Source organism: Triturus cristatus, chromosome 7 (assembly GCF_964204655.1).
Source record: "Triturus cristatus chromosome 7, aTriCri1.1, whole genome shotgun sequence".
NCBI classification, from domain to species: Eukaryota; Metazoa; Chordata; class Amphibia; order Caudata; family Salamandridae; genus Triturus; species Triturus cristatus.
This window is the reverse complement of record NC_140590.1, coordinates 1,764,566,784-1,764,582,223: the sequence shown is the minus strand read 5'-3', so window position 1 is coordinate 1,764,582,223 and position 15,440 is coordinate 1,764,566,784. Positions and strand designations below refer to the sequence as shown.

The following is a 15,440-nucleotide window of genomic DNA, read 5'->3' as shown; positions in this document are numbered from 1 at the left end:
TGCCTGGGGTTGGAAGATTCTAATGGTCATTGGTATGGTCTTAGCCATCCTTTTCCTGTTCTGTCTATGTATACAGTGTGCTCCAGCGATATGTGGCCTCTGTGCTACATTATGTGTACGGAAACCTGTATCGAGGGACGAGCTAAGTAATAGGATGATGCTACAGCAACATCTCCATGACTTTATGAATATAGACCTAGACTCGGATTAATAGTAATTGCCTATGTAAGGGCAAAAGGAGGGTCTGTGGTTCTTTCCAATTTGGGACCGCGTAGGAGGCAGGGCCCTACCCCGCCGATTCCGGCAGCAGCAGACCGCGAATGGCCAATGCGGTATGTACAAGTGTTTTGCATTAACATTTCATTGATAAATGCACAGTGTATACGATATTACACATAGACTTTGTGGGTTCCATCTTGGAGCGGTGGCCATCTTATGGTTGCCCTCACATAGGCTACACGTTAAGGAGAAGTACAGGCCTTCAGATTATACGCACCTTCCATTGACTTCCCTGTGACCTATGCGATGTGGCTCCACCGCCCCAGGTCAGTCCGGTCCCACGAGCTACCCGTCCTACGGCCACCTGTGATTAGCATCAGGGTTTGACACACCATAAAGCCTTTTCATCCCACATAAGCCTCCGGCTAAATCTCTTTCACACCTGACCCTTCTTTCTTTATGGCTTGTTTTACAAACAGGAGGTGCCCGTGTTTATTGGGGTCTACAGATATCCGATGTGGGATCTGAGCCTCGCTGGGTAAATAATTGTGAGCTGGCTGAACAAGAATGTGGGATGGTCATCATGACTCTGACTTTTTGTTTGTAATGGATACACATGAATGACCGTATCGTAAAATGTGGAATGTGTGCCTGAAGCATAATGTTTTGTATATAAGGAGAAGGCCGTTTCCTGTAGAGGGAGCAGTCTCCTGAGAACATACATGCTGTTGTACTTCTCGGATACCTGTGATTGGTCTGCAGCCAATAAATTGATCCTTGACTTCACCTAGAAGACTCTGTGTTTCTGTGGGTCTGAAACAGGAAGAACCCGAAGTCTTAGGGTGTGTTCCCCTGCACCGCTGGGTTTTAGAATCCCAGTACTTCAAGGAAACTTGTGGCTCTCTGCAGAAATGTGAGAAAAATGGGTATTTCTTTCCAAGGTTTGACGTTTGAAAGGGATTCTGGGTAAAATTATCTAGTGAGAGTCACGCAAGTCATGCACCCCTACACTCCCCTAGCTGTCTAGTTTGCAAAAATGTGCAGGTTTGCTTAGTCACTCTAAGTGCCGGAAGAACTAGGGCCCAAAACCCTCAGCTACCCACACTGCAAAGAAAAGGTGTGTTTTCTGTGGAAAAATGTGATGCATCTATGGTGTCTTTGGGGTCATTTCCTGTCAAGGGTACTAGGCCTACACACATAAGTGAGGCAGCATTTTTGTCGGGGATTTATGGGAATGCTGAGTGATAGGAAATGTGTGGCTCCCCAGAGATTTAAGATATTTTCTGCACATAAATGTCTGGAAAATATGTGTTTTTATTCGAAGTTAGAGGTTGCTAAGGCTTCCGGGTAAAATTACCTACTGAGAGCCACGCAGGTCACACATCCCTTGACTGCCCCAGTTGTCTAGTTTTAAAAAATGTGCAGGTTTACTACGTTTGCCTAGGTCCGGTTCAACTAGGGCTCAAAATCCACAGCTACCAATAGTGCAAAAAATAGTATGCGTTTTCTATGTAAAAATGTAATGTATTTATGTTGCCTTTTAGGTCCCTTTCCTGTCAAAGGCACTAGGCCTACCCACACAAGGTATCACTTTTTTCAAAGAGACTTTTGTGAATGCTAGGTGGTGGGAAATGTGCAGTTCCCTGCAGATTCTAGAAGATTTTCTCATAGATATGTGTGGGAAATGTGTGTTGTTAGTCGAAATTTGAGGTCTGCAAAGGATTCTAGGTAAATGTACCTAGTGAGAGTCATGCAAGTCTTGCACGCTGGACTCCCCTAGTTGTCTAGTTTCCAAAAATGTGCATGTTTTCTAAGTTTACCTGGGTGCCGGGTGCGCCAGGACCCAAACTCCACAGCTACCCACATTGCAAAAATGTGTGTTTTCAGTGCAAAAATGTGATGTGTCTTTGTGGCGTTTAGGCTCCTTTCCTGTCATGGGCACTAGACCTACCCACATAAATAAGGTAGCATCTTTATTAGGGACTTGGGGGATTGCTGGATGGTAGGAAATGTGTGGCTCCCCATAGATTCCAGAAGTTTTCCTCACAGAAATGTGTCGAAAATGAGTATTTTTAGTTGAAGTTTGCACAGGCTTCTGGGTAAAACTACCGGGTGAGAGCAATGCATGTCACATACCCCTGAACTCCTCTCTTTGTCTAGATTTTAAGAAGTGCAGGTTTGTCTAGGTGCCAGCTGAGTAAGGGCCCAAATCTACAGCTACACACATTGCAAAAAAGGGTGCTTTTCTGTGGAAAAATGTGATGTGTCTATGCTGCACTTGGGGCCCTTTCCTGTCACTGGCATTAAACCCACCCACAGAAGTTAGGTAGTATTTTATTGGCAGACTTGGGGAATTGCTGGATGGTAGGAAATGTGTAGCTCCCCACAGATTTCAGAAGTTTTCCTCCCAGAAATGTGTGGAATATGTACATTTTTAGTAGAAGTTTAAGGTTTTCAAGGGCTTCTGGGTAAGAAAACCTTGGAAGAGCCATGAAGGCCAAACCCACCCCAGATTCCCCTCAATGTCCAGTTTTGAAAAATGTACATGTTTGCTAGGCTTCTCTAGGTGCCAGAAGAACTAGGGCCTATAATCCACAGCTTCCCACACTGCAAAAAAAGGGGTTGTTTTCAGTGGAAAACTGTGATGTGTCTATGTTGCGTATTCGGCCCTTCCCTGTTGCGGGCACTAGGACTACCCACACATATGTACATTCTCAGATGTGTACACTGTGTATGCCTCAGTTGTGGATATTCTGTGAGAAAAGGAAGCTTGCACTGTTGTCCCTCGCGCTGTACCAGTACAGAGGAGAGGGGTGCTTACACAGCTGCACCAGTTATAAAATGAAGTACCCTTTTCCCTGCCATTGCCTTCGATGTCAGTTATAAGGTAGAGATGTGTGCACTCTACATGCTTCATTCGCGTGTATTCTGTGAGGAGGAAGCTTGCTCACTTGCTCCCCAAGCTGAACCAGTGCAGAAAGAGAAGGACACCTATACTGCTACACGTGTCATATAAAGAAGTAACTTTTATTACCTACGGTGACAGTTATGAGAGAGAGATGTGTGCACTCTGTATGCTTCAGTTGTGCATATCCTTTGAGGAAAGGAAGCTTGCACTGTTGCTCTCCAAGCTGTACCAGTGCAAAGAGAGAGCGATGCTTACACTGATGCACCGGTTATATAAAGAAGTAACCTTTTCCCTGCCATTGCCTTCGGTGTCTGTTGTGAGGGAGAGGTGTGCATTGTGTATGCTTCAGTTGTGCATATTCTGTGAGGAGGAAGCTGTCACTGTTGCTCCCCACGCTGTACCAGTGAGAGTGGGGGGGAGCAGAGAAAGAGAGAGAGCGGGAGTGAGAGAGAGAGAGAGAGAGATGCTTACACTGCTGCACTGTTATATGAAGAAGTAACCTTTTCCCTGCCATCGGCTTCGGTGTCTGTTATGAGGGAGAGGTGTGCATTGTGTATGCTTCAGTTGTGCATATTCTGTGAGGAGGAAGCGGCCACTGTTGCTCCCCACGCTGTACCAGTGGAGGGGGGAGGGAGGAGAGGGAGGAGGGGAGGGGAGGGGGGGAGAGGGAGAGAGAGAGCGATGCTTACACTGCTGCACTGTTGTATGAAGAAGTAACCTTTTCCCTGCTATTGTCTTCAGTGCCAGTTAGGAGGAAGAGCTGGGTACAGTGTACCTTCCAGATGCGCAGATTCTGTGAGGAGGAAGCTTGCACTGTTGCTCCTCACGCTGCACCAGTGCAGAGAGAGAATGATGCTTACACTGCTGCACCGGTTATACAGAGAAGTAACCTTTTCCCTGCCAGAGCCTATGGTGCCGGTTATGAGGGAGCACTGTATATGTCCCAGGAGTGCATATTCTGTGAGGAAAGGAAGCTTGCACAGTTACTATGTGTTCTAAGTGGGAAAACCTTGCGCTGCTCCTCTTGCTGCTCACACCTATTTTTGTATTTATTCTTAGTGTCCTGTGCACTACTGAAGATTGTGGCAAGACGTTTCACCTAAAAAAAAAAAAAAAGATGATTGGGATTGCCAGTGCTTGTTTTAATGCATGGCATAATATGTGAGCCAAGCTTATCAACGGGTTTGATTGTGAAACCAGCAGAATTTTTGCAATGGGCTTGAACACTTGTACAATGTCAAAGCATGGCTACCTAGAGTCTCTATGTCATGCGTGACACTTTCAGCCAATTCTAGGAAAAACTACAAGCCCAAGAATGCAACTGGTCTTTGCTAAAAAGCCAGGAATGGCTGATGGCCTCGTGCTATGGAGCAGTTTCTCACCCGTGTGAAAAGGGAAATAAACTTCATGTGAGAATTGCTGCATTTATTTCTAGTACAGTCACGTGTTAAACTGTCCAGCGGATGAGGGGGCAGAGATTGTGTTTCAAATGCAGATGTAAGCGTCCTCGTCTAATGGGCTGCATTAACACAGCTCTAGAAACAGAGGGAGAGAGAAATAGTCTACATGGGGACATGGTAGTGATGTGCACAATAGCGTAGGTTCCTCCTTTTGCGAACATGTGGAAAACTGACATAAATATAGGGTGCTATTTAAATTCCCTACACCCATGAGCGTCCGCAGGGGGGGCAAGGAGGGGTGCTTGCCCCCCGGACGTCCCTCCTTGCCCCCCCTGCAGCCGCCCATGCTTTTACGGACGCCTTTTGTCCGTAATTCCAGGCCCTGCAGGGAGCAGAGGTGTTCCCTGCCAGAGGCCTCAACTCCCTGATGGGACGCCTTGCACGCCTCCTCGCAGCCCCTCCCGCCCATTGTCATTCTGTCTGTGGCTGATTATCACATACAGAATGACAATGGCCAGTTTTAGCTGCTAAAGCATACATCCCACCCTAAACCAATGAGGCAGCTCAGCGGGTTGGGTATGCGCTGCGGAGACTAGCGAATACAGAGCAGTGTTTTGTGTGCCATGATCGGGTTTTTCTCCCTAAGGCCATGAAACGGAACAGGCTCTGCCTCGAGTGCCACTTGACATCACCACTGCTGGAGGTGGTGCAGAAATACACCCACCCCCTTCAAACTCGTGCTCAATGGCCTTCTGGTTCGTGCAGTCCTTTCCTTAATCAGCCATAGGTGAATGTGCAGGCTGCATCCTAAGGGGAAGTGGCAAACTAGGTCTGAACACCAAGACCTCCTTTTAACACTGTGTATCCTGAGAGCAAGGGGTCTGATGAATGAAGTTCTGGGGGGGGAGGGGGGTCGGTGCATTATCCTCCCAACTCAAAAATTGAGGTTGCAGCCTAGCCCGGATTTCAGATCCAACTGAAACGTACACAGTCCTGTGTCAATAACATATCTATCAGCCAGTATGCACCCTATCATGTCTGGCAGGACGTCCCGACCCTGTGTTTCACTGCCTCATATCCCTCTGTACCCCACTCCCCGCGTTCACTGCCTTATATCCCTCTGTACCCCACACCTCGCGCTCACTGCCTTATATCCCTCTGTACCCCACTCCCCGTGTTCACTGCCTAAAATCCCTCTGTACCCCACACCTCTCGCTCACTGCCTTATATCCCTCTGTACCCCACATCTCACGCTCACTGCCTTATATCCCTCTGTACCCCACACCTCGCGCTCACTGCCACAACATATCCCTCTGTACCCCACACCTTGTGCTCACTGCCACAACATATCCCTCTGCACCCCGCACCTCGCGCTCACTGCCACATACCCCTCTGTATCCCACTCCTCACACTCACTGCCTGATCACTCACTTTACCCTGCCATTCATCTTCTACGTGTTCTCTCCCCTTCCACTCGTTCTACCTCTGTTCACCCCCTTACTTTTTAGTACCTTACTCCTTTCTCAATACCTCTACTTCTTTTCCTCTTCAGTAACATCTCTCTGACATATCTCTGCACTTCCTTTATATCAACGCACCCCTCTACCTCACCTGTCTACCTCAGTCTTTATTATTACCTCTTCCTCAGCTGTCTCTACCTGTCTCTGAAACACCTCTCGCTCTCTCTACCTGGCCCTCTCATGTTTTACGACTGCGTTATTCTACCCTCTCCAGCTTTGATTTACCAGTCTCTGTCCTGAATCTTTTTCTTTTACACCTCACTTCTTTGTCTACCCTTCACCCCTCGCTACCCTTCTGTTTGCCTCACTACGGTCTTTACCCGACTCACCTTTCAGTGCCTCTTCCCATTTCGCCTCCCTCCCTCACAGCGCTCTCCTAGCATGCATCTGTTTCTCTCCTCACCAGCATGCCTGCCTCTACCCCTCCTTACCTTTCTAACCAGCCTAACTTTCTACCTTCCGGTTATTCCTGGTAGTGAACCTTTCATTTCACCCCTCCGGTTGTCTTACCTACACATTCAAAATGAGTAGGTCATTGCTGTGCTCCCAACCAGACATCGAGACCCAGTCCCCCAGCCTCTCAACATGCCCAGATATAACAACAAACATTGGCATAGCCAATAGGTCTCGCCTTTGGGACCTGCTGGAGAACTACTTATAAGTTCCCAAAGGCGAGACCTATTGGCTATGCCAATGCTTGTTTTTCTCAGCTTGGCCTGAGCATTACCCGATTTTGATTGTCTGCCATTTTAGCCCCGCCCCTATTCATTAACATTAGCCACGCCCCTTCATTTGCCAGGTTAGCCGCGTCCCCCCCCCCCCCACCCCCACCCCCCGGAAAAATGTCTGCGGACGCCCATGCAGTGCAACCATTATTATGGATTTTCTGCATTTTAATTATTTTGTTTGTAAGTTTCAATCGCCGGTACCCAGAGAGCTTATCTACTCCAATCCTTTCTCGTCATCTGCTTGAACTTCTCTTCCCACCACTGCTAGGTCTCTCTTTAAGATAAACACATTTATTTCATTCGCTCCTCCATCCCGTCACTGCTCCTCCTCTGCGCCTCTTCCAATTCACAGCGACATAAGTTGGCAACACCCCTCGGGGGTAATACAGTACCTGCTCTTCCCACTCGCACCGGAAGCCACCAAAAAACGGCTTCCACAGTATTAATCATGGTTTCCTGGATAAAAGAAAGTAGGCAACAGCGAGAGTTTCTCAGCTCTTACCAGTTCCTGCTGTGTGTCAATCAGAGCCAGGAAAGACTCCAGTGTAGCGCACGAGTCTTTGGCCTCCGTCCAGGTTCCTTCATAATCAGAGAAATAGAAACACTTGTTCCGGTACCAGATCCAGCCGTCGCCACAAGGGGGCAGCACCTCACCGTCCTTTCCATCAGCAGCAGCGCTGCTTTGTGTATCTTTTGTCTGGTGCTGTTCGGAGCGCTGACTTCCCTTTAGAACTAGCAAAAGCAGAAATTGAACAAAAAAAATATGCCTAAGTCAATTTGTGATTAAATACAATGAGCACTGCTACAAAATGTGGGCAAGGGCGGTGTACTTAAATTGTCTGGCGTGGGCAGGTCCCAGCACAGGCTGCTTCTGGGGTGAAATCTGGACACAAGCAATGGGAATGGAACATCAAGGACCCAGGGTTCACACACTCATGTAAATGTAGCAGATGAGATAGTTCAGCGGGTTTGGCTCCTAAACCAAAGATGTGTGGACGTTGCAAGATGCAGGTTAGAATCAAAGCTGGCACACTACTCACCCTTTCAAGTTTGTTAAAATGGCTCACAAGGAATTGGATTAAGGACACCAAATACAGAAACAACAACATTTGTGCAACAACATTTGTAAAGTGCACATTGGTGTGTCATTTAATATTGCTGCAAATATTGTGTCAAAATTGTGATATCAATATTGTGAGGATTCTTTATTGCAGACCCTCCTTAAAATAAGAACATACCTCGTTTACATAATGAAATACCCCATAGCCTGGGCCCATGGGAGAGGTGCTGAAGCCCCCACCAGGGTAGGAACAGTCTTGGGGAGCACTCGCCCTCATGGTGGCATTATTGTCCCCTCAAGAGCCAGGGGCCTGGCACACAGACCTCAGGGGCAACCACTTTCCAGTGAAAAACGGAGCGGCTGCCTTAAAGTCCCTCCATATTTTTACAGTGCAGGCAGCAACCCGCCTGCACTTTGAAGAGGAATTAGAGACCCGTTGCAGGCGGGTGCAGTGAGTGACTGCACCCACCTGCAAGGGGATGTCTGGGGGTCCATCGGATTCCATTCCCCCCCTCCAGAGGGCTGCTCTCAGGGGGCATACTGACAGCAACCCCCGAGAGCTTCTTTGCCTCTGCGCCTTCATCTGTAATATGGCACAGGCACAGAGGAAAAGGGATTCCCTCCTTTGCATGGGGCCACGCCCCATGCAAATGAGGGAATGCCCTTTTGGGATATCGCTGGCGCTTTAAGTGCGCCAGCGCTATCACTATTACAGAAGGGTATGCAAAAGTGTCTGGGGACCCCTTCTGTAATATCAAAGTGCCCTGGAGGCATGCAAAGCGGGTGCAAATGCCCGCAACACCCGGTGGGAAACTTTCATAATATAGCCCCAGGGGCTATATTATACATACAGCACATTTTCCTTCATTGCGCTGGGTGCACCTTTTAAAAGATGCGCCCGGTGCAATGAAGGCAAATGCACTATATTATGATGAATGCGCTGCCCCCATGGCAGCTGCGAATACTCGCGCTGCCCCAGGGGAGCACATTCATGTGAAAAACGGAGCAGCTGCTTTGAAGCTGCTCCGAGTTTTCACAGTGCAAGCGGCACCCACCTGCACTTTTAAAGGGGATTAGAGAACTCCTTGCAGGTGTGTGCAGTGAGTGATTGCACCCTCCTTTAAGGGGATGTCTGGGAGATCCATGGGACCCCCTTTCACCCCTCAAGAGGGCTGCCATCAGGGGGCACACTGACAGTATGCCACCTTTTAGGTGGCGCACTGTCAGCGTGCCTCCTGAGGGCTTTTTTCCCCTCTGCGCCTGGGTCTGTAATACTGCGTGGCCGCAGAGGCAAAGAGATTCTCTCATTTGCATGGGGGCACGCCCCCATGCAAATGAGGTAACGCCCTCTGAAAATAGTGTTGGCGCTTTATGTGCCCCAGCTCTATCCGTATTACAGAAGGGGCTGCACAAGTGTCTGCGGCCCCTCCTGTAATGCCAAAGTGCCCCGAGGGGATGCAAAGTGAGCGCAGATGCCTGTTGCACCACCAGGGCACTTGTATGATAAGGCCCCAGGTGTTTACTGCAATGACACCTTGGAGTCGTGGAATGGGGCACAAGGTACCGCGAACCATGTGCACTGGGGCGGGATACAACTGCACAATCAATGGCATCCTGCTTCTGTGAAACTAAAGAGGGGAGAGGGGGGCAGCGTCCTCCTGTCAATATCACAAATAGATTTCTGCACCAGGTCAGGAATGAAGAAAGGGGTTTGTGAAATCAAATGAAACGTATGTTGATTTTAGATCATTTACAATTAGTAATACCCAACTTAATAAGCAGTGGCGGCTGGTCCATTAGGGGCGTTGGGGCAGCGCCCCACAAAAGAATCGGCCAGTGAACAGGATGGAATGTAAACAGACGAATTGACAGCTTACAATTTGTCTGTTTACATTTCCGGGCCGCCTGTGCGCTTCAATGCCGGTGAAAGTGCGCTGTGCGCATGTCACGCACAGCGCACGCAGGCAGAGACGAGCAGGAGTTAAAAAGATGGTCTGCGCATGTGAGCGAGGAGCAAAGCCCCTCGCTCACATTCACAAACCATTAGGTTTGCTGCGCATGCCCTGTGTAGAGCAGGAGTTTGTAGATAGGCTCCTGCTCGGGCGGTGATGCGTTTTATGCAAAGTCACCCCATGCCCAATTAAATACCAGGAAAGTAAAGAAGGTTCAGCCGCCCGGCCCCCCAGTCTCCTGATTGGCAAATGAAAAGAGCGGGGAGAAGTTACTTCCACCACGTTGCAGAGACGTGATGCGACTCGGGACCGGAGCGGAGGAGATGCCTGGTAAGTTCTTTAATTCATTAAATTAACCCCCCCTCCCAGCGCGTACCCCCCTCCCAGCGCGTACCCCCCTCCCCCGCGCGTACCCCCCTCCTCCCCCCCTCTCATGCCAGCCGCGTCTGCCCAATTGGCTAAGCTCATGGTCTGGGTTGAATGTTTGCATGCAAATACAATATATGCACGTTTGTGTTAGCACTCTGAAGCCACGGCCAATGCTTGTTGGTTATCCCATTACGTCTGGGCATTCACGAGACCACACGTCCCTCACACAGGTGCCCGCGCCACACCGCACAGTGCCCTTGTCTCTGCCCACTCATTAGGCTAAGATACAAACGTTTATTGGGCTGTAACAGAGGGGTTAAAACGGGGGGCTGAAAAAGGGTTATTTTATCGCACAGGGGCTCTGTCATGAAAGCGATCGTATTTGACTTTTTTTGTGCGTGTCTAACCTCCTGTGTCACTTCATTACCACAGCAAGTCAACTGCGAAAAACGATCCGGGTACAGTTTTAATTAACTGTCATCTGACTGATTATTAGAAAAAGCAGCAGTGTCTATTAAAATGTAGCGTTCAGATAATTTTGATTTAGATATGAGTATTCAGTTTTACAGATGTTTTCCTATATCTTTGATGTAAAATATACAGACAGTTATATTGTCATATATAGCATATACACTCGATTCCCGTGCGTGGCGTTTGAGGCCATTCCTCTTTTGGACCTGAAAGGCCCTTATTGAGCAAAAGAGATTCAAATGTTGTCTTTTCCGGGAAAATCACTTGAAGTCCACGTATATTAAAGGTGAATAAATGTGACATTGTGTAATAAAACTCGTGCTCATGTGAAGCGCTCCAATACTTTTTGGTCGTGTTCGTGTTATGTTAAACTGCCAAAAAAAACATTCTTCTACATGTGCTAGGCTTTGCATATTGAGTCAGTGTGACCTTTTCGGTTTGTGGAAAGGAGGTTGCAATAATTGTCAACACCGGGAGCTAGATAGGTTTCTGGGACAAAAAACAGCACTACGTCAGGGAAAGTATTGAAATGTAGGGTATTTTTATTTAAATATTAGAAGGTGGAGGTACACGAGTGTCAACGCTCCTAATTAATTAAAGAATTACCATGGGCAGGAAAGGGAGATTCATGAATGTTAACGCGCAGTCAAAACAATGAGCACTCGGGAACCATCGTAAATGGGCCAAAATGTATTTTATGGGGATTGGCTGAGGGCCGCATAGATATTGACCAAAAAGTAAATAACCAGTGAAGCAAAATAGGACCGAAAACGTACTCATGTGATGTATAAGCAACATGTGGCTGCGAGGGGGGTTTCAAATGTATTTTGTAGTCCAAGAACCTCTTTAATTTTGTAGCAGTTTCATAATCTACTGCTGAATTAGAAGAGGAGCCCTTATCTCATTTTCCACAAATTGTGTGATCCTGGACAAACCACTTAACCTTCGAGCGCCTCAGTCTCCTTTCTGCCCCAAACTGTGGTTGCCTAGAGCTGTCCAGCTAAGTGTGCACTGCTGCATTATAGCGGCCAGAAGCTTCCAACCTGTGGCTCCCACTGTGTTTTTTTGGAATTTGTGTCATTAACCATTGTATCCTAATATCTTTTATGACCTATAGAAAATGTACTGGTATTTTTTTCATGGCGAAGAGTGGAAAGTTTAGAGGTGAACTTTGCGGAAGGTCCTTGGTACAGTCTGGTGACGCAACCGTACATTAACCAATAGGGATGTTGTCAAGCTGCAGGCGGTTCGGATTTTTTTTGCACACCATACCTCTGTTAAGCAAGTTGCTCGAGTAACAAACACGAATGAGAAGGGCATTGTGTGCCTTTGTTCATGCCTCCGCATGTATGGAATGTGGTGACACTTGTCTTCACACACACACACAATATGTGCGGTTAGACCACAGCAGTGTTACACCCTTGTTTTACTTTGCTAATATGAGACAGTGTGCGTTTTATTGTGCATTCTCAGGTAACACTGGCGGAGCCTGCCACCAAATCTCCCCTTCAGCTACTACTAGGTGTATTGATACCAAAACCAATATTGATGTGTCAACAGCAGGTGGACAGTACACCTGTCAGCATACAGGCCGCGTATTTACATATTTATTTTGTGCACAGAAATCTATAGCCATGATTTAGTCAATTTTCTTTATTATGCTAAGCGATCTTTGTAAACTCTCACATGAAGATTGTAATTGTGTTTTCATATTAGAATCCGCATAATTCCTTTATCAAATGTACATTACGTTTGTATTACTCTTTGAATCTTCTACGTTGAAACTGTCTCAGTTTACATGCTGTTATCCAACTCCGCTTTTCATACTTTTGATAAAATACATACCATTAATTCAAAAGCATGTGTTGTTTAAGGCACTGAGAGAGTGCTGGGTCTTCAGTTTATGGAGTAAGAGTGCTGTGTATTGTGTCCATGAAGATAAGGTGCCGACTGAGTACTGATTAAAGGGTGGGAGGAGTATGCAGGAGGGGTGAGAGAGCGACAAGAGAAACCTAAGGGAGAGAATTGAGCGTGCGGAGGGAGAGAGAGAAAAGTAGTGGAAGAGGGGAGGAGAAAAAGTGTGAACAGTTGGAGGAGAGGAAATATATGGAAAGAGTGACAGGGAGATACAGAGGGAACATAAAAGACAAACCACAAAGAAAGGAGAAAGGGGCCGACTAGAGTGAGGAAGCAGAGAGAGTAAGCAAGAACAAGATAGGTAAATAATGGGAGGTGGAGAAAGAGAGAAAGAATGAAAGAGGAAGGAGGAAGAGAGGCGAGAGACAGAAGTGATAGAGAAAGAATAGAAGATGAAGATAGAGCAGGAGAGGAGCATAAAGAAAGAAAGAGAAAGAAAGAGGAGAGTTAGAGGGATAGGGGAAGAGAGAAGAAGAGTCAGGAAAGACAGGAGAGAGAGAGAGACCAAGTGCTGCGATTTCTGTAATAAACACAAGATGATGGACGGAGTGCTGAAACTTTTCAACTACTCACCCCAGTCAAGACAGTTGGGTCTAATCCATTGTTCTTTTGCTCACCATGCCACCCTAGTTTGGACCCAGTCATATGCAAATCAGTCTTGAACCTGCTCCTCATGGGAACAGTCCAGCACAAACTGCCAGTTTGCTATGTTTGCCCTAAAAGGACGGGTATGCCCAGACGTGGGTCACGTATTCACTACCCCCACCAGATACAAGCTAGCCTGGCTGATGAGGGATGATACCCCGAAACTGGTCCTAGGATGCTTGTTTCAGGTCCAGGGAAGACCGGGACTGGCAGTTCGGGCTGGACTGTTCCCATGGGGAGCAGCGTCAAGACTGATTTGAATATGGCTGGGTCTAACCTGGAATGGCGTGGCATGCAAAAAAAATGGATTTAACCGAGATCTGTGACTGGGGGTGAATGTTTGATTTGTTCAGCATGAAGACCGAAGGTGGGGAGCTGGTTTCTGGCGTGTTAAACATGTAATACTCCCCTGTGTTTGGTTTCCAGTTCCCTGGGCGAGGCAGGTATGCCCATTAAACAAGTGGGTGCTCCTGAGCTCATGTCCTGGGCTGGGAAGCTTATGTTCAAGGCTATTATTCAGCACCTTGATCCTTTTTCATGTTTTTCATGTTTCCATATTGCCTTTTGGAGTCTTGGTACAGCACTGTGGCTAATAACAAAAATGCTTCCTTTGATATTACTCAGCAATGCATTGTATCGCGAAGTCTCTTATGAAGCTCTGTGGTTATACGGAATAAGCAGCTACCTATGTTATATGACATCTCTTTATTAATGTAATAACTGCACTTTCACAATTGCTTTCTTAACCTTACTTTCTCAAATTTGCTTGAAAATGCACAATTTTTCCACTCTTTTTTTTCAAAATGTTACCACCTTAGGTTGTCCATGATTGCTCGCTACGCTCGCTCGCAGCGGTGCAGTATGACAATTTTAGGCTCCCCACTTTCAAATTTCACCAGCCGCCACTGTTAATAAGGAAATCTGAGACACAAATTGTCTTTAAAAGACAAGAGAATAGTACTTTGTACTATTTTGTCACTCCTGTAATACGAAAAATTAAACCAAACTGATTTTGCCTCACACACAGAAATAACTTTCAAATTCAAAAACTGGAATAGTTGTATTGGATTCCGTTACAAAAATACTACAAAATGGTGTGAAATCATGTTTGCCGTGGTGCAAATATATTTACTATCCCGACCAAAGCAGTAACAAACGTCGTGCGAATGGATTTGCACCCCGATCACAGTGCACAGGTATGTTTGGGTGGCATTCTGTTCGTTAATATTCAAGATGGCATTTCTGTGGGCTGGGGGAGCAATATTATGCTTTCTTTTTCGAGGACGAGGCAGATAAGGTGCGTTTTCTATATATTGTTTACACACCATGTCAACAAAAACTTTTACATACGTAAGCTTCCTTTAAATATTTGCAAATATTGTTCAGGCAAGATATTTATTTAACACTTGTATTTCATAAATTGAAAGCAGAGCCACCAACGGCCAGTAGGTGTCGCCCGTTTTCAACCAACGATGTCCGCTTGCCTGGGGCGAACCATGAACTGAAGTGATGGATACTCACCTCCGATGTACACTGCGAGACCCGCTATGACGATGAGCAGAGCAGCTGCCAGCCCCACCGCCGCGTGGAATCGGGTCACTCGTTTCGGCGCTTCTCTTCCACTGGCAGTCCACTCATGATCTACAACAGAAACAGAAGTCCTTCTAACCAACGATCGCTGCATTCTGAGTTTTACAGTCATTTGAGTGTCGCCTGAAGAGAGCTTCAAGGTGTCTGTTGCAGAGACGATCACAGAGGGCTCTGACCCAGGGCCCCAGCCTTACAGGGGCCCCTGATAGAGCCAGCTGTGTTCTGCAGAGTCTTGCCCTGAAGACCATCAATAATTGTTAAATAGTTTATTTTAAACACGGTTTTCCTTTCATTTATTTTGAATGTGGGTGATGTCGGTTTACAGCAGTTTTAAAGCTTTTCATAGTTTTGCATTTCCCCAAAGTGGGTCTTTCGTGATATTTATTTGTTTACATTGTTTGCTTGGTGTTATCCTTGAAGAGTCCCTTGAAGTGTCACACATTCAGTGGAATGTCACTCATGTACACAATTAGATCATGGATGGTCACACATAAACATGCTGAAAACTTGGCAGCTAAGACTGTCAGTTTCTTGTTTAGTGTCTCTCCAAGAGTGCACTGCCAAGACGGACACATACATACATATAATTGTGCATATATCTCAATGGCTGAAAGTTCCAGTACAATCCATCCAAGAATTAATGTGCGTCGTAATGTACAGC

At 46.8% G+C, this 15,440-nt stretch overlaps 1 protein-coding gene across 1 annotated transcript in view; it reads right to left on the bottom strand.

Moving 5' to 3' along the window:
- LOC146813020 (C-type lectin domain family 2 member D-like) overlaps positions 1-15,440 on the bottom strand; it is a gene marked incomplete at its 5' end in the record, with an annotated part of 262,441 nt that overhangs the window by 88,120 nt on the left and 158,881 nt on the right. The window contains 2 exons of the mRNA XM_085615245.1: positions 7,278-7,507; positions 14,711-14,830. Of these exons, the coding sequence (XP_085471371.1) occupies positions 7,278-7,507; positions 14,711-14,830 (350 nt within the window). The remainder of the gene's footprint in view (positions 1-7,277; positions 7,508-14,710; positions 14,831-15,440) is intronic.